Below are 18,390 nucleotides of genomic sequence, written 5' to 3' on the forward strand. Positions count from 1 at the left end.
CTTTTCTGTCCTTTTTTCAGCAAAATTTATTTATTTATTTATTTTTCATTGTGAACCACGGATCCGGTGAAATCTTCAAACACGCAGTCAATAAATTTGTTTCTGCAACTTCCTATCTTTTTATTGTTTTATTATATTTGTTCTTGTGTTATATAAAAATAAATCGAGCATATTATAAACATATGATTTTTCTGTGGGATCGCAGACTGGTAACTATAATAAGCAACCGGCAACTCCCTTAAAAAAGCGCTACCACTCCCAGCCTCCCAGCCTAGCCTAAATGTTGCTAAATTTCATATAATCTTGCAGGCTCTCTCTCTCTCTCTCTCTCTCTCTCTCTCCAGTTTACCGTGACTCACGGATATACTAACTTGGAAAAAAGGGACAAATCTATATAAATGGATTTTTTTCCTGGAAATGATTGATCTGCATTACTCATTTATCTTTACCTTTTTATTTTTTTTGGTATTTGTAAAAAGCGCCATGAAAGGGAAATATTCCTGTATGAAGGCAAAGTTTGTGTACATAGACCTGAGATGGCCAGTTGTGGTGTGCAGTGAGTTAGTGACGCTGTGTGGCGCTGCGAGCAGTGTGAAGTGTGTCTGTGACTGACAGCAACAACCCGCACTCCACAACATCGGCGGCAGCATGGCGCTCAACCTGGTGGCCAAGGTTCACCCCGTGGTGTTCTTCACCATTGTGGATTCTTATGAGCGGCGCAATCCTGAAGCACACCGTGTTATCGGCACTCTGCTGGGTAAGAGCTGTGAGCCAGTGAGGGCGGGGGAGGGAAGAAGGCGCCGTTCAGCAGGAGGTGGTCAGGTGGAATGTCGCCATCCCAGCTGGTAGTGGGTTCCTTCGTGGTGATGGTCGTGTTTCCTCATGAATCACTTGGTTGTTCCAGCCACGGCAATGTTAGGGAGCAGCGGAAAGGATAGTGGCCGAGTGGTTGGCTAATTCCTCTGGGGTGGGGACGGACCCATTAGTAAAGCTGGCTATAAAGATGATCTTAATAAGACTTTCCTTGGTGTGGGAGCGACTGGAGGGAGGAAACCTTCTTGGGTAAATGGCAAATGTGGAGAAAGGCTTCAGTGTGACACTAAGTATCAAGGAATGCATCTGTGATGGTATTTGGTGCCTACAACACAAAATGAACACTCCTCATTAGCGAAAAAAACTCCTTAGGTTTTAGAAAAGCCTAGATTTAGTTTTTTTTTAACGCAGAGATTTTCTTGTTTTATGATTATATAACCATTGCTGTGTTGTAACAAAACCAAATCTTCTGTAACATGTAACCTGACTATGTTGGAATTGACATGTTCTCTGCAAAACTTGTGTATTTGCATTAACACTAAATGAGTGATTTGTGAGGGAACTTGTGTAGAGAAGAAAAGTGTCTTAGAAGTATGTCCACTTTGTAGTGGTGCACTTCTTTTGTGTCAGGGAAACTGACGGCTTTCTCCAGTAATACTCTGTCCTTCAAGACATTAACCCAACCTAGCATTACCCATCCAAACTTAGATTAGGTTAGGTTAGGTAATGTTGAGGGCTAATACCCAAAATTTACAAATTGAGTGGCGTGCCTTGTGTTAATATTTACCACTTTTACTTAGATTTCATTAATGGTCCAGTACAACTCCAGCACTTTATTTTTTATTATTTCTTTCCAGATCTTCACAAGACCCATTGTATGCTTACAATACAATGATATAAAGTTGTGGAAAATGTCCACCCTCTTGATGCTACAGATTACTCTGTATTTGCCCTGAGCCTGTCTTTAGTATCTGCCACCACCAAGCCTGGAGACCTGTGGGAATGCAGGATTTTCAGGCAGGATAAGACGAAAACAAGTATTTTCCCAGGAGTTAATTATCTGAATCACTGAAAAAAAAATCCATAAAGGACATTCTGAAACCATAATAACACAAACAACATATGAAAAATTTCCCGTCACGTCAGAAAATGAATCTGTAGCGTGCTTTACACATTCTAACCTTACGTTTACTACCATGCTTTACACAGTCAACCATTGTAACAATCCATACAGTATAAAATGCTACATGAAGTGTTTTGAACCCCTCTCGGATTTGCCAATTCAAACTCCGCACGCATAGCTCATGGAACCCACAGCCAGTCAAGATGGAGGAAACCTAAAGCACATGTCATTATGGCCACCACAGCCAGCCCAAGCTCCACTTACGTTTTCCAGTCCTACCCAGGCCGGAATGTACCCTCTCACCAGGTATCATACTTAAGAATATCTGTGCATTCTTTTAAGAAGTGTTAATGTAAAGATGTGACTGTAAAACCTTGGTGAAATGGCAGAAATAGAGTAGTGTATGGTTTGTTTTCAGCAGAGGGGAAGAAATGTGGGGAGAAAACTCGTAGTGCCAAGCGTATGGTCTGAGTTAGGTAATAGGGTAGGGGTTTCACTCATTGTTGAGGTTAATCTGACCCTCATTGGGTAAACCTAGATAGTGTTGGAGTAGGTGCACCAGGAGGGGTGTCACCTGGCAGGGTAAATTAGGTTAGTGGTCTATGGAGGTGTGTGAGTGAGTTGTAGGATGCCATGGTATATGAGCCACAGTGTTGTTAAGTGGATAAGTAGACAAGAAAGTAAATGTGAAACATCAGCAAGTGTTTATGTTAGCACTCCTGATCCCGAGTGTTGTGCTCCTATTCACACCCACACTGACCCTCTGATTCGCCTACAACTGCTGGTGCAGCCAGCTACCACCCCTGGAATGGGTTATACTGTTTCACTATGTTTAAGGTGATTCTGTTAATTTACTCCCCAGAAATACTTGTTTATGTCTTGCCCCACATTCCCACAGTTACCTGAGCTTGTCAGGGGTAGAGGGTTGGTGACATGTTTCCATCACTTTACTGTATTATATGCATTCAGTGTGTTTTGTGAAGGTCTGGAAGGAAATGGTAAAAAAAAATAAGGCATCGGAATTGTACTGGACATTATCTAGAAGTTGGTGTGTTTTGAATGAATCTGGTAACCATTTCTGTCAGAAGTTCTCTCTCTCTCTCTCTCTCTCTCTCTCTCTCTCTCTCTCTCTCTCTCTCTCTCTCTCTCTCTCTCTCTCTCTCTCTCTCTCTCTCTCTCTCTCTCAGGAATGGTAGATACAAGAGCCCCACAGCCTAGATATTCACAAAATTTATTTTTTCTTAAATTTATCCATACAGGATATTTGATCATTGATACCGAGTTTTGAAGGTATCATGCTAATCAGTGTTCTATACGTCGGTATGCACCTGGGATTTATTATAACAATACTATTGCTCATGTTATCAGGGGACGTGCAGCAGTGATGACATCTGGTGACATAGTTCTGAGTTTTTAAAAACTCCCCATTGGTGAGGATGTAGGTAATGATGAGGAAAGTGGTAGTAGGGAACAGCATGGTGAAATACATTTACTTGATGGTGTAAGGAGTGGTGAGCAAGTGGCAGAGGGTGCAGTGAGGCTGGTTGTGGGTCACCAGTGAGTCAATGGACAGTGTCTTCACTTGCTGGAGAAGAACATTTTGTGCTACTTCCTTGAATGTTTTATGAGTCTTGGCTGTTCCACAAGTCTTCATGATGCTACTGAGGCTCTTCTTTGTCACCTTGCCATTATGTCTAATTCATAAAAATGTTTTTAGCTCTAAAGCAGAGAAAATTATCTGTCACCTTACCTAGTTTCTTCTTATAATTATTGAAAAATAGGCTTTATCACCTGGCACCATAGTACCCCCACATGTTGAGTGAGAAAAATACTCCCAATTACCCCATTATAGGAAATAATACATCCAGGCCTCCACTTGCAGGACACAGATGTCATAGACGTGTACCTTGTAACTGTAGTGAATAAGAGTGAGTGCCTTTGTGCATCCTGCTTGCTCCTAGATGTGTGTAGTGTGTGTGGTGCCACCTCATTAACTTACCTGGCTGGCTACCCATTCATTCCTGCCAGTCCAGCAAGTGGAGGAAGTTGGCTCTAAAACACTAAGGTAGCTGGAGTTTGCAGGTAGCCAGCCTGTTGGAAGTACTGGTGTTACTGAAGATTTAGAGCCTTTGGTTATTATATGTTATGTGTTTGTCTTGGTTGCTTCCTTTTTTTCAGGAAGGACAGAATTTTGTACTTTAATACAGAATAAATAGACAGGAAGGCAGAAGTGAAGCTTTAATGTTTTTGTAGCAGCAAGATTATTCCTTGCTTGCTTAGTTAAGAAAACAAAAACAATTAAGGAATAAACAGATGTGTAAAGATGAAAACAAAGTAAGTAATAGAGTTTTGCTTAATTTGAATGTAAGTTTAAGTATAAATACAAAAATGTACATCTTATCTTGTAGATTCTGATTGAGTGTTTTCCTCTTTGCAGGCACTGTTGGAGTGGAGAAGGGCACTATAGAGATCACCAACTGTTTCTGTGTACCACATAATGAATCAAAGGAAGAGGTAAGTGTTACAGAAAACTTCAGGAAAGATTTGTATCCCATCAATTACAATGAAGTGAATGTTTCAAGACCACTTTCAAAGTAAACTCCTCATGGGCCACGAAGACGGCAAGACAGCTGGTACACATTGTGTGTTTTGAAAGCAAGACTGTTGTGGGTGTGAAGAGGAGTGCTGTACATTGTGTTGAGGCGTAGGACCAAGGTGGCATCAAAAAGGTCACACTATAGTGAATATGTACAGTACAGTGTACAGTGTGTTTAGGAAAGTTTCCTTTTGGAATTTTCTTGTCCATGATATGATAGCTATTTATTGCTTTAACACAAATCTTAATATATTAATTTCTTTAAAAGTATATTGAAAGTATGAATGAATTGTTTATTCATTACTAACATTGTTTTTGAGATATATGTTGATGTGTATGTTATGCTAATGTTGCAGTCTTTATGAAACAAAAGTTATTATGTACAGATGGCATAATACTAAAAAATTGTCACTTATGTAGCTAATTAAGGAAAGAAGGAGCATTGTTTCATGCAAGATATTTTTATGCTTGTACCATATTGTGATTTTCATTGTAATGAATCTCTCTCTCTCTCTCTCTCTCTCTCTCTCTCTCTCTCTCTCTCTCTCTCTCTCTCTCTCTCTCTCTCTCTCTCTCTCTCTCTCTCTCTCTCTCTCTCTCTCTCTCTCTCATTTCACTGTGTTTTTTCTTCTTGACACATCCATCTTCTTTTTGACCTCCTCTCAGACACCCTCACACCTTGCTCAAATTGCTCCTCTCCTGCAGGTGGCAGTGGAGCTGGACTTTGCTAAGGACATGTATGAATTGCACCGGAAAGTCAATCCAAGTGAAGTTATTGTTGGGTGGTGGGCAACAGGCCACGAGATTACTGACCACTCGCTCCTCATCCACGACTACTACTCCCGTGTTACCAGCAATCCCATCCACCTCACTGTTGATACCACACTGCATGGAGGCCGAATGAACATTAAGGTAAGACTAGGATTCTTGCCATCCATTCATGGTAATTTATTGGAGTACTCTTTACATGTATTGGGGGGAGGAGATGGAGGGCATTCCACCCATACTGTTCTTTTAGACAGGATGGAATCAAAAGCTTTTTGTGTTAATTGACTCAGCATTAACAGATTGTCTCTTCTCATCTTCACAATATTGCATCTTCTGCAGTCTGATTTTCATGCTAACCACTCTTCTGATCTTTCAAACTGCATGCCTCTTCTCTTCCCATTACCTTGCTGCATAAGACTTTCTTCTGTCTCTTACCCTTATCCTTTCCATTTCTTTAATGCAAGAGTTAATCAATATTCACACTTTCATCCCTTTTTTTGGTTTACTCCTGAACTCCCTGCCTGCTTGTGTGTTTCCACCTTCCTATGAGTTAAACTTTCAAGAACAAGGTTTCAAGATATTCTTAAATTTTTTTTGCAGTTTTTGTGACAACTTGTGGGACTGGCACCACACTGGGCCTTTTTTTCTCCTTTTTACTGCTGTTTTATTGCTTTTGGCTAATACCCTTCTTACATGCATTCTCTCTCTCTCTCTCTCTCTCTCTCTCTCTCTCTCTCTCTCTCTCTCTCTCTCTCTCTCTCTCTCTCTCTCTCTCTCTCTCTCTCTCTCTCTCTCTCTCTCTCTCTCTCTCTCTCTCTCTCTCTCTGAAACATTAAAAAACTTTACCTGTGTGTCAAACCAGTGAGTGCATACTTGGGTCACCAGAAAACAAAACATAACCTATTGTGTCACAACCAGAGTAGTAAAAAACGTATACTGGAAGCAGAATATCATGTAGTGGTGAACTGTATATCAGGGAATATGTATGTATGTGTTTGGTTTGCTGACACTTGACATTGGGCTGTTGTCCCTAAAGATAGTACAGACTGGACCAATTAGAAAAACACAGATATATACAAGTATTGTGCACCTGATAGTTGGCAGGCAAAAACAAAGGAATCAAACTGTGATTGATATAGGCCGATACAAATTAAAGTATACCATACAGTGCTGCTTGTAACTTTCAGTATTTATACATGTGTTGTGAAATGTTGTTCTGGTCTTATCTCTCATCTCCTCCTGTACAGGGCTATGTGAGTGCAAGTATGGGTGTTCCAGGACGCACGCCAGGAACCATGTTTGCTCCCATCCCTGTTGAGGTCATTTCATATGCACCTGAGGTTGTTGGAAGTAAGTCTTTTTGAAGTTTTGCCCTACATCAGCTTAACTAACAAAACAACAACAACAAAAAAATCTAACCCTGGCCTATATGCTCAAAGAAATTTTGTTCCAGATGGTTACTCAAAAGTGACTGTTTACAAGTAGTAATTTTGTATAATAGTGATAATAGTGTAGATGCATACATTCAGGTTATGTGTTCAAACATCACTTTTGTACTCACTTATAAAGATATTGTACATGTATTGATAAAACAAATTAGATTTATAAATTGTACAAAATTAATACTGTACTGTGGTACTGTAAGTGCAAGCTGTTCCCATTTTTCTCTATAATTGTCTTTATTAAAACCATTTACTCTATTGAGATGACTCGATATAATTTTTACTATTGTTATTAGCATTATGCTCATCACCAGCCATGATCAGTAATCCAGAAGTTAGAAATTATGCCAACCAATCTTGGAGCCGAATCAAACAAGTGTTAGTAGATTGGTAGTTGAAGAAAAACAACTTTGTGTCTCTCTCTCCTTCACTATGGATGGATGGGTGACACACAGTGGTGGGGACACAGTGAAGCTGAAGCTTCATGTTTTTGGAGTGATACAGGATTCTTGTTCACACCTTCAGATGCTTGTAAGTTGGGAAGCATATGTATTCATGGGTTAGAAGATACAGGGCCGAAGTTTTAGATTTTGATTGATTACATAACTGTGGGGGAGTGGGGATAGGAGGTAAAAAAAGATATGTTGGATGTTTTTGTCGTATGATCCCAGTTAAGACGTAGGGTACTCCATAGAAAGTACCCAGCATCTCTTGTAGCTTAAGGATTGAGTAGGTGTGGAGTAAGTAATAATCTTATGAAAGGACAGGCAGGAGTAAACCCATATGTACTGTTGTGCCTTCCTGTGGAAGTATGTGGCCATCTGTTATACCTAAGATCCAGGAGTGTAGCAGGGTGGTCCATAAGATTGTCTCTTTCTGCTTGGGAAAGTATCCCCTTTAGTCCATAAATTCCCGTGAAAAGCCCACATGGTATAAATAAAAAAAAAAGGACCGAAAGTGTGAATGATGTGTGTATGAATGCATAGTGCTTTGTTGTTTTGTTTAGGCTCCCTATGTGGGATTGCTGACCTGGTTGAGAGATTAATTTTATAAATTAACTGGTAATGTATGTGTCTGGAATCCATTCCTTGCCTCATTTTTGTCCAGAAGACACTCATTTCTTAAAAATCCTGACCACTACCACTCACCTGTCCTCCACCCACAGCCAATGCAACCCAGAAGAGCAAGTACAGCAGACAGCGCATTGTGGAACCATCAACAGACCTGCACCAAATCTCGGAGGCAACACAAAATATGGAAGCCACCTTAGATGCCCTAATCTGTAAGTGTGGCTGTGCTAGTCAGACTTCAGTATTCACTTAAACTTTTTCTTTTTCATCGCAAATATTCTTGTATTCTTGTATTTGTGATTGCCCCATCTTTTTTAATAGATGCAGCTCTTAACACTGGGATGAAGAGTTAACATAAGAGACACATTTGAATGTGTATTTACCACACTTATCTTTATGCCATATTTCTAACATCTGTATGTTGAAGCCCTTACTTTTAGCATGAAGATAGTGATTCATAGGTCTTCAAGGAAAGACTATTTGTAGGATTAACACATTGCATTGATACTATATAAAATGTATTTTCTTTATTGCACCTTCATCACATCCTTTACCCACCAGCTTATGTGGATGATGTGTTGAGTGGAAAAGTGCCAGCAGATAATTACATCGGGCGAGAACTTACCCGCATGGTGAACCAGGTGCCCAAGATGTCTGCTCATGAATTTGAGGAGATGCTCAACACAAACATGAAGGTGGGAATACTTTGTAATGTTGAGGCAATGATCACTAATTGCAGTTTGCTGGAGGATGAGATGTGACAATCCTCCCCCCCTTCTCTCTCTCTCTGTATTTTAGACTAATGAACGTATGGTGAGGAAATACATAATAGATGTCAAGTGTTTCCTTGGTGATAGTATCAAGTGTGAGGATGTGATCAGCAAATCTGAGCACACCAAATCAGAGACTTTACTGTTATATTTTTCATCTTCCAGGACCTGCTGATGGTGATCTACCTGTCACAGTTAACAAAGGTCAATGTGGGCCTCAATGAGAAGCTGACCATGTTGGTGGCCACCCAATGAATCACTTAATGGACTTCCACATTGAGGCAACATTTAAAGCAGGAAAAATGAAGGGATGCAGTAAACACAAACAAGATTGAGGAAAGAGCATCTAGAAACTTACAGTGTGGATGTTTATATAGCTTGAAAATAAACCATTCATCTGATGAATTTCATACTATTCATCCTTTTTTTCCCCCAATTGACAAATTGCTCCCAACAAGGTCTAGTATGGGTGCTGTGAACTTGCCATTAAAGCCCGCTGTGACATTGCTGAACTTTCTCCTCATATCTCAAATTAATAGGGCAGTCACAGATTGCTCTAAAGACAACTCTCCTCCGTCACAATTAAATAAATGTACTTCACACACACCTTTCTCTTAAAACTTAAAATTGTGGCGACAACACCAGCCTCAGCGTCCCATTATGGGGAGAGGACCATAAATGTCCCTTTTATGTTCCCTCCTGCTTCCTCTACCCTCATTTTCCACCAAAGTTGGATGTTCCATCTATGTGCAAGACAATTTGATTTGCTCTTGTGCCCATACTCTTGAATCGTTTTAGGATTTCCACCATCTGGCAATGACTTCAGAGTCACTCTAACCAATTTTATTTCATGTCTATTTCTCAGCTAACTCCTCTGACTATAAGAAATTCTTTGACTATTTAACTTCAAAGATCTCCATCCTTAAAGCTTTGGCTTTCCTTTTGCTTCACTGGCATCCTGGTGAATTTGTCTTCAACTTTGTTATTCTGCATGAGCTAAAGCAACTAGTGCAACACCACACTTATTTCTGTCAGAGACCTGTTTTTCTTACAAAAATCCTTCGGTTCTTGTCTCATTTACTTCCTTCCCCCGAGATTAAAAAATCTCTGCTTGATGTGCCTGCCAGCGCAGTACCCTGGCATTGCCAATGGTATTGGCTATGCACCATCTCAGTTAATTCTCAGCATGCAACATGTACACACAGATCTTTGAACTGGTCCTTTAATGTACACTTTAATAACCTCGACTCGCGCAGGACAACGGGCCTGGTGGTGCTGGGAAGGCCTCTGAACCGGGCCCTACGTTATGACGGCCCCAGAGCGGCTGCACTGCCTATAGCTACTCCCCTGTATATATGGCTAAGGAAGTAGGGAGCAGGTTAGTGTAGTGGGTTAAGGCGGGTCGTGTTCCGGCGTCCAGTGGAGGGTGGGTTCAAGTCTTTGCTATGCCATGCCTATATAGTTGGGCGGTGGGACATGTAGGTAGCGTTAAAACGTTCACCCGCCTAATGGTATGATCCCCATTTTTCCCTTATTCCATCCTTCCATCTTTTCATCTCTAAATTTTGCTGCTGTCTTAATCCTCACACTAAATAACATATACGTAAAGAGTAACCATTAGCACTATTAGAGAGCAGCATTATTATTATTACTATTAATGTGTGTGTGTGTTACAGGTGACCTTAATTGCACAATACATAAAAATGCACTCATACATGCATTGTTGTAGTTGTCATTGTTGAAAGGCGTCGCTTTAACGTTAGAGGGTAAAGGCGGGTTCACACATGCCAATTTGCGAGTTATTTTATGTACGGAGAGTTTCCCCCGACTCGTCCCCTCTAGTCGGAGAGTGTCAGACGTAGCGCCTGGAAAGTATCGACTAGTTGGCGCCTTGGCGGGAAGTGAGTGTAAACAAACAACTACCCGCCAAGATGTCTTCCTCCAGTGACAATGCTGAAGCTGTGGTTGCTCTTCTTTTGGCGTATCGGAAGAGTCAAAGAAAAGAAAATGCCTGTGGCTACGTCCCTGGCTAAGTAGAAGGAAAGAAAGGAGTGTCTACACACTCTAAATTAACATACATTTCTCATAAGAAAATAGTTAGTCTTAAGAATACTATCCACAATTGCGATGAAATTAAATTCTGACAAGTTTTCAATCCTCACCTGCAACAACACGTATACCCTGCATTGAGGGAAACAGCTCATGTAGAGTGGCAGCTATTTCGTCGAACGAAGATTTGCGCAAACTTTTTTTACTGTATAATTTATTTCTGGGGTCTCAAAAATCTTTTTTTTTTTTCCTCACCAACTCTAACATCTTCTCTATCTCTGGAGACCACATTTTTAAGGCTTACTCCGTGACGTCACGACATAAATAAAGTCGCAAATCGACTAGCAAAACCAACATGTTGGTCTTGATTTGCGACTGTTTTCTGCAGTCGCTAGGCCCTGATTGCGAGTCGGAAACTCTACGTACGTAAGAAAAAAATAAATAAATAAAAACAGTCTTAAATTGGCATTTGTGAACCCGTCTTGACACTAACTTGGCCATTTGCCGGCCCCGGGCGTCAACAAACGCCTGCAGTCACCAGTACCTCCCAAACGATCGTGAGGCGAGTAGTGAATACAGCGAGGACGTGAAATTGTCTGGTCAAAAAACACAGTTGTTTAAAAGTACACCATGAAATTGTTTGAGGAATAATTAAATGTGTGTCTGTGTCAATTAAGACTGGTGGCAGGTGGCAGGTGGCATCCCCACCTCGCTGAAACAAGCTGTTCAAATTATCATTTCCTCATTTCAGTATTATGAGCATTGGCAATATTATTTGCGCGTCATGCCTGTAGGCCTACATGCTTCATAATTAGTGAAAACTCGAAATATTAAATGTGCCGTAGCTACGTGTCATGTTCTTACAATGATGAGGATGATGATGATGATATTGGTGAACATAATAATAATAATGATAATAATGATACCATTAACAATAATGTTAATAATGATGACGATGATGATAATAATAATAATAATAATGATAATAATGATACCAATAACAATAATGTCAATAATGATGACGATGATGATGATAATAATAATAATAATAATAATAATAATAATAATAATGATAATAATAATAACAGTACTTAAAATAAGTGATAATAATAATGGTAATGATAATATATATATATATATATATATATATATATATATATATATATATATATATATATATATATATATATATATATATATATATATATATATATATATATATATATATATATATATATATATATATATATATATATATATATATATATATATATATATATATATATATATATATATATATATATATATATATATATATATATATACATATATATATATATATATATATATATATATATATATATATATATATATATATATATATATATATATATATATATATATATATATATATATATATATATATATATATATATATATATGTGTGTGTGTGTGTATATAGATAGTTACATAGACAGAGATAAATGGATAAAAATAAAGCTATATAAGGGAGTGTCACGTGAGTGACGATATACCATATATATATATATAACAATATATATAGAAAGATATATATATATTAAGTGTCTTTGCTGGCTGCAAACAAGGGAGGGAGGAGGAGGAGGAGGTGAAGCAGAAAGCAGTGAGGCACAATGGGACGATTTCTTCTGTCGTCTTTGTGCAGGTAAGTCGTGTGTCCGTTCGCTAAGATATGTGTCTACCCATTCATTGCCTTGTCACCAGTTTGATTTTAAGGTTTCGTGTGTTGGTTGGTGTCATTCCTCTCGTGGCGTTGTTGTTGTTGAAGGTAAGGAAGATACGTTGTATCATGTACAGTGGTGCTGATGGTGTGTGTGCGTGTATAGTGAAGGATTTTTACCCGTTTCTCAAGAACAGGAGTATTTGAAAGTTTCTTGCTGTGTTTTAAAGGATAGGAAGTGTTGCCCGGCATTTCGTGGAAGTCTTTGTTTGTAGTGTATTTTTTAACATTGGTGTGGCATTTGATAACAGTTAATCCGTACTGCAAGTTGCCATTCCGTAGTAAGATAACGCGTTAGTGGTCTATTTATGGGGAGCGCCTTGTAATATCTTTGTTGAGCGCGGCACATGATCACAACTGTGATGTATAGGCATGTCCACGACAGGGCTTTGGGTGTGGATTGATAGCTAGACTTCAAGGTGCTTTTAGTGACTCTTATGATCTCTTTTATTGTATCCCCACCTTCCCTTATTGAGCGGTGGCGCAGATGTAGGCCAAGCTCTGTCCCGAACCTTGGTATGAGCTACGTGTGGGATTTTTCGTGGGTTTCCACTATTTCCCTCTGTCTCGTGTTCAGATTTAGTTGTATAATTATCATGTTCCGATTTAGTTGTATCTCATGCTCCGGAGTTTGGTGCTGTGTGTGTGTGTGTGTGTGTGTGTAACGATCCGACTGGCAGTTAATAATACCTGAAGCGTTTTGAACCCCTTTGGATTCGATATCTATTTCGAGCGCGTGGCTATGTGTATCGCCGCTACGTGGCAGCTTCGTTCCTACTCGAGATGGAGGGAGCCTGAACGTGTCCACGATTACCCAGCTGCCTTCCATACCAGCCACATCGATTTTTCCAGTCTTACCCGGGCTGGAATCCGTCATCTCACCAGGTATCTTGCTTTACAAATATCTGTGGATTCTTAAGGTGTTAATGTAAACTGTGATTGTAGAACTAGGGTGAAATGGTAGAAATAGACCCGCATAAGGTTTGTGTTCACCAAAGTGTGGGGAAGAAAACCCTTAGTACCAAACATATGGTCTGAAATAGGTGTAGGGTAGGGGTTTCACTCATTGTTGGTCAATTTGACCCTCCTTGGGGCAAATCCAGGTCGTGTTAGTGGGAGTAGACGCACAAGATTAGGTTACACCAGGTAGGGTTGTTGAGTTAGCGGGATATTGCGTTGTGTGAGGGAGTTGTTGGGTGCCGTGACATTTCAGCCTAGTTTCGTATGTGCTGTGAACCAGTGTACCATTAAATGTAAAGCAACAAGCAAAGTGTGCGTTGGTGCTGAAACGTCTCGGCACCTGACATGTGTTTAAGTTGCTTCTGAATGAGTAAGACTTTTTACCCGTTTATCAAGAACAGGAGTATTTGAAAGTTTCTTGCTGTGTTTTAAAGGATAGGAAGTGTTGCCCGGCATTTCGTGGAACTTCGTTTGTAGTGTATTTTTTAACATTGATGTGGCATTTGATAAGTTAATCCATACTGCAAGTTGCCATTCCGTAGTAAGATAACGCGTTAATGTTCTATATGGGAAGCGCCTTGTAATATCTTTGTTGAGCGCGGCACATGATCACAACTGTGATGTATAGGCGTGTCCACGACAGAGCTTTGGGTGTGCATTGATAGCTTGAATTCAAGGTGCTTTTAGTGACTCTTATGGTCTCTTTTATTGTATCCCCACCTTCCCTTACTGAGCGGTGGCGCAGATGTAGGCCAAGTTCTGTCCCGAACCTTGATATGCGCTACGTGTGGAATTTTTCGTGGGTTTCCACTATTTACGTCTCGTGTTCAGATTTAGTTGTATATCATGCTCCGGAGTTTGGTGCTGTGTGTGTGTAACGATCCGACTGGCAGTTAATAATTCCTGAAGCGTTTTGAACCCCCTTTGGATTCGTTATTATTTAGAGCGCGTGGCTTAGTGTATCGCCGCTACGTGGCAGCTTCGTTCCTACTCGAGATGAAGGGAGCCTGAACGTGTCCACGATTACCCAGCTGCCTTCCATACCAGCCACATCGATTTTTCCAGTCTTACCCGGGCTGGAATCCGTCATCTCACAAGTTATCTTGCTTTACAAATATCTGTGCATTCTTAAGGTGTTAATGTAAACTGATTGTAGAACTAGGGTGAAATGGTAGAAATAGACCCGCATAAGGTTTATATTCACCAAAGTGTGGGGAAGAAAACCCTTGGTACCAAACATATGGTCTGAAATGGGTGTAGGGTAGGGGTTTCACTCATTGTTGAGGTCAATTTGACCCTCCTTGGGGCAAATCCAGGTTCTGTTAGTGGGAGTAGACGCACAAGATTAGGTGACACCAGGTAGGGTTGTTGGGTTAGCGGGATATTGCGTTGTGTGAGGGAGTTGTTGGGTGCCGCGACGTTTCGGCCTAGTTCGTATGTGCTGTTAACCAGTGTACCATTAAATGTAAAGCAATAAGCAGTGTGCGTTGGTACTGAAACGTCTCGGCACCTGACATGGGTTTGTTGCTTCTGAATGAGTAAGGCTTTTGTGTAAAAGCTTGAAATTGGCTGTGTATAGTAATTATTTTGTGGGCTGTTCAATTATAGATGATTGTCACTGTCTGGTGTACCACACGATAGTGTAAAAGCTTCAAATTGGTTGTGTATAGTAATTTTGTGGGCTGTTCTATTAACCATGATAATCACTATCTGGTGCACCACACACGTAGTCAAGTCCTTAAGTAATATGTGCTGTTGCATTTAATTTGCTGTTAGTCACTAGATTTGGCATAAAGAATGATTTGACACAGCAGGTGAAGGTTTCTTGATTGATGATTGGGAACTTTGTTACAGCAGTGTATACAACAAGGGAGGAGGTCGGGTCATGCCGTCCACTCCCTAAACATGGGGCAAAAAAGTCTCGGGCGTCAGTCAGGAGATGGAGCACGTCCCGCCACAATGTCTGGCACCGGCGTCCCTACGTCTGCGCACTACCAACATAAGAGCCACACCTGGTTTCACCCGAGTGAACTCAATCGTCTGAAGCCCAGATATCCTGTTGCTGTTGCTTCTGCTCCTCCTCCTCCTCCTCCTCCGTGTCCCTGTGATAGCAATATATCTATAGGTCGTCTTCAGAAGAGGATGCAGACTGCGGAGGCGTGCGGTCCGGCAAAGGCAGGGGCTGGGCCTTTTCGCCTCTTTCACATGAGGCGTCGGCCGGCTGGTAGGTATCGTTCGGTCTTGGTGTTAAAGGTAATATAACGAGGGTGTTAAAAGCAAATCTCGTAAGGTTCGTAATTAGAATAGAATGAATACTGTGTATATATATATATATATATATATATATATATATATATATATATATATATATATATATATATATATAAATTGAGGGTTGGAGATAACTATTACAAATTGTTCCTTGGTGGTGAGTAAAATGGAATGCAATAAACGTATAAAGGGCGCACCCAAACCACACGCCACACTACACCACTTCTATCCTACATTTGAGGACTAGGTTCATGATAGTGTAAAGGTAAAATTATATTTTACAGGTCCTGCCACTACTGAAGGGAGAACCAAACCTGCGTGTCTTAACCCCCCAGCCTGCGGCAGGTATAGCTCTTCTTGCACTGGAGGAAACACTGCTTCGCTGCACCTTCCACGGAGAAATCGGACCCTGCCTCACACCAACTCTTCCCAGACAATACGTGGTGCCATCCAGGGAGGGATGACACATTGCCTCGCTGCACTTTCCACGGAAGAATCGAACCCTGCCTCGCACCAACTCTTCCCATACAAAACGTGGTGCCATCCAGGGAGGAGGAAACGCTTGCCTCGCTGCGCCTTCCACGGAGGAATCGGACCCTGCCTCGCACTAACTCTGCCCTGATAATACGTGGTGCCATCCAGAGAGTGAGGACACATTGCCTCTCTGCACCTTCCACGGAGGAATAAGACCCTTCCTCGCACCAGCTCTGCCTTGACAATACGTGGTGCCATCCAGGAAGGGAGGAGAAACTGCCTCGCTGCACCTAACCTAACAAATGCATGTTGCCAATCACTTGTTATTCCTTCCGGTATTGTGTAAATACGCACACAAGTATAATGTTACTCTTGTTCTATAATGTACCCACATAATTGTTATTAGTACTAATAATGAATTATGATGAAGAAAATTGATATGATCTTAATTCCTATATAGATTTTTTTAGTAGTATTTGTTAAACATACTTGATCTACTCTTGAGCTGGAGCTTAACCTAACCTAAACAATATGAACCCTTAACCCCAACCCATAAGGTTATCTAACCCTATCAAGCCCTACAATATATACATACATTCTACTCCAGCTTTTAAAATAAACTGATAATCCTGTTTGAAGCTGTAAATCTCTACAAAGTCAAAAGCCTGAGGATGCTAACTAGATCAATGGGCCCAAACTCGGCTACAATGGCAGTAAAATGCTTAAAGGCTAAATAAAAAGTTGTGGAAGATAGCTGCATAACTGCTGAAAAGCAGCAAAAATGGCAAAAAAGCTGATAAATCCTGCAATAAAAACTGGAAAGCAGCAAAAATGGCCAATAAATGCTGAAAAATCCCTGCAAAATTGTCCCAAAAACTGTGCTAAGTCATAAATACTCTGAAGAGTCTCCGGAGAAAGTGCAGATGTACATTTGGGTTAAAAATACAATGAAGAGTCTCTCCTTCCTTCCCATTTTATTCAATCTACACATTTTTGCAGATCTGAAAACTCTACCAACATTTTCAACTTAAAATTTTTACAGTGGAATAGTAGAATTTGTAGTTTAGAAATTTTTTACAGTGGAATAGTAGAATTTGTATAGAAATTTTTTACATTTTTAGTGTAATAGAAATTTTTTAATTGTAAAAACTATCTAAACTGTAGTTTAGGAACTTTTTTACAATTAAAATTTTACATGGAATAGCAGAATTTGTACAATTTTTTTTACAATTTCAACTTGAAAAAATTTACCCAAGTTGAAAAATGCATAAATTATTCTAAGTATTGCATTACTGAGAATATTTTCAACTTTGAAATTTATTTCAAAGTATTAGAGAAATTAGAGAAACAAAAACGAGGAAAGTTGCAGGAGGCCTGGACATACATGGCAGCAGTTCCTGCATGAACAGGTCTACCTCATTCCACCTATCATTACCATCAATACTTTTTTGTCTAACAAAAAAATGAAATATAAGAACATAAAAGTAGTATTTTGAGACATTTCATTGCAGAAGTCTAGAGAAACTATCAACTCTTTAAAATGATTGTGAAATGCTTTTGAAAATGTCATTGCTCTCAAACAGTATGCTGTCCCTTGCGACCCTACATTGTCACCATAAATATACAAAACACAGACCATCATTCTGGGGCCACATTCTACATAGTCAGCCTCGGGTCTCACTGAATGCCTGACCGTCACTCCACTGTTGGTCTTTAGGTTCGTTACTCGTCAACTTTATATATGCATAGAAAGCAATAAATCCTTGACATAATTTTCTACAATTCAAATTATTTTGACATCATTTTACTAATTTGGGAATAGTTAAACTGTGTATCCAAACAAAAGAAACATGGCAAACAAAAGATGACACATTCAGGTCACACAGGGTAAGGTTTGTTTGAGTTTTGGGAAAACTGATGGTATCCCTCTTCACAGTTGTCTATAATGGTAAATTACTGCATCAAAGAAGGACATTACTTAGTCATCATTACGAATATTTATCATTAATTAACAATAAAAACTGTCAGGGATCATACTATGGTACATACAGCCCGACCATGTTGACAAGTTTTAAGACGGCAGTTGGCAGTGCTACAACAGGGTGAACCCTGTCTTGGCACTTAAGTCACAAGGTTAAAGCCTGTCACAGTGGGACTTGTGTCTAAAATAAACCATTTTGTCTCGCTACAATCATGTCATTAGCTATGACGGTTTGTAGAATACGGCCCCTGAAATCTTACACAGAACAGAAACAGCAAAATTCTAGAAAGTTGAGAAACTTACCATTTAATCAG

General features: G+C 39.9%; 2 protein-coding genes across 2 annotated transcripts; both read left to right on the top strand.

Moving 5' to 3' along the window:
* The first annotated feature begins 520 nt into the window (after positions 1 to 520).
* LOC123511598 (eukaryotic translation initiation factor 3 subunit F-1-like) lies at positions 521 to 8,997 on the top strand. Its single transcript, XM_045267623.1, has 7 exons — positions 521 to 757; positions 4,374 to 4,450; positions 5,238 to 5,444; positions 6,548 to 6,650; positions 7,908 to 8,024; positions 8,374 to 8,507; positions 8,748 to 8,997. The coding sequence occupies exons 1-7, from the start codon at positions 649 to 651 to the stop codon at positions 8,835 to 8,837; spliced, it is 837 nt and encodes a 278-aa protein (XP_045123558.1). The 5' UTR covers positions 521 to 648; the 3' UTR covers positions 8,838 to 8,997.
* A 4,192-nt stretch (positions 8,998 to 13,189) lies between these two features.
* LOC123511633 lies at positions 13,190 to 17,023 on the top strand. Its single transcript, XM_045267663.1, has 3 exons — positions 13,190 to 13,275; positions 15,205 to 15,574; positions 15,906 to 17,023. The coding sequence occupies exons 2-3, from the start codon at positions 15,256 to 15,258 to the stop codon at positions 16,241 to 16,243; spliced, it is 657 nt and encodes a 218-aa protein (XP_045123598.1). The 5' UTR covers positions 13,190 to 13,275; positions 15,205 to 15,255; the 3' UTR covers positions 16,244 to 17,023.
* The last annotated feature ends 1,367 nt before the right edge of the window (positions 17,024 to 18,390 follow it).

The sequence above is a fragment of the Portunus trituberculatus genome, chromosome 31 (genome assembly GCF_017591435.1).
Source record: "Portunus trituberculatus isolate SZX2019 chromosome 31, ASM1759143v1, whole genome shotgun sequence".
Classification (NCBI taxonomy): domain Eukaryota; kingdom Metazoa; phylum Arthropoda; class Malacostraca; order Decapoda; family Portunidae; genus Portunus; species Portunus trituberculatus.

Coding starts and splice junctions, on each gene's coding strand:
- LOC123511598 (XM_045267623.1), top strand. CDS start 649: ATGGCGCTCAACCTGGTGGCCAAGGTTCACCCCGTGGTGTTCTTCACC. Junction 4,451..5,237: donor ATAATGAATCAAAGGAAGAG/GTAAGTGTTACA, acceptor CCTCTCCTGCAG/GTGGCAGTGGAGCTGGACTT. Junction 6,651..7,907: donor TGCACCTGAGGTTGTTGGAA/GTAAGTCTTTTT, acceptor CTCCACCCACAG/CCAATGCAACCCAGAAGAGC.
- LOC123511633 (XM_045267663.1), top strand. CDS start 15,256: ATGGGGCAAAAAAGTCTCGGGCGTCAGTCAGGAGATGGAGCACGTCCC. Junction 15,575..15,905: donor CATGAGGCGTCGGCCGGCTG/GTAGGTATCGTT, acceptor TATATTTTACAG/GTCCTGCCACTACTGAAGGG.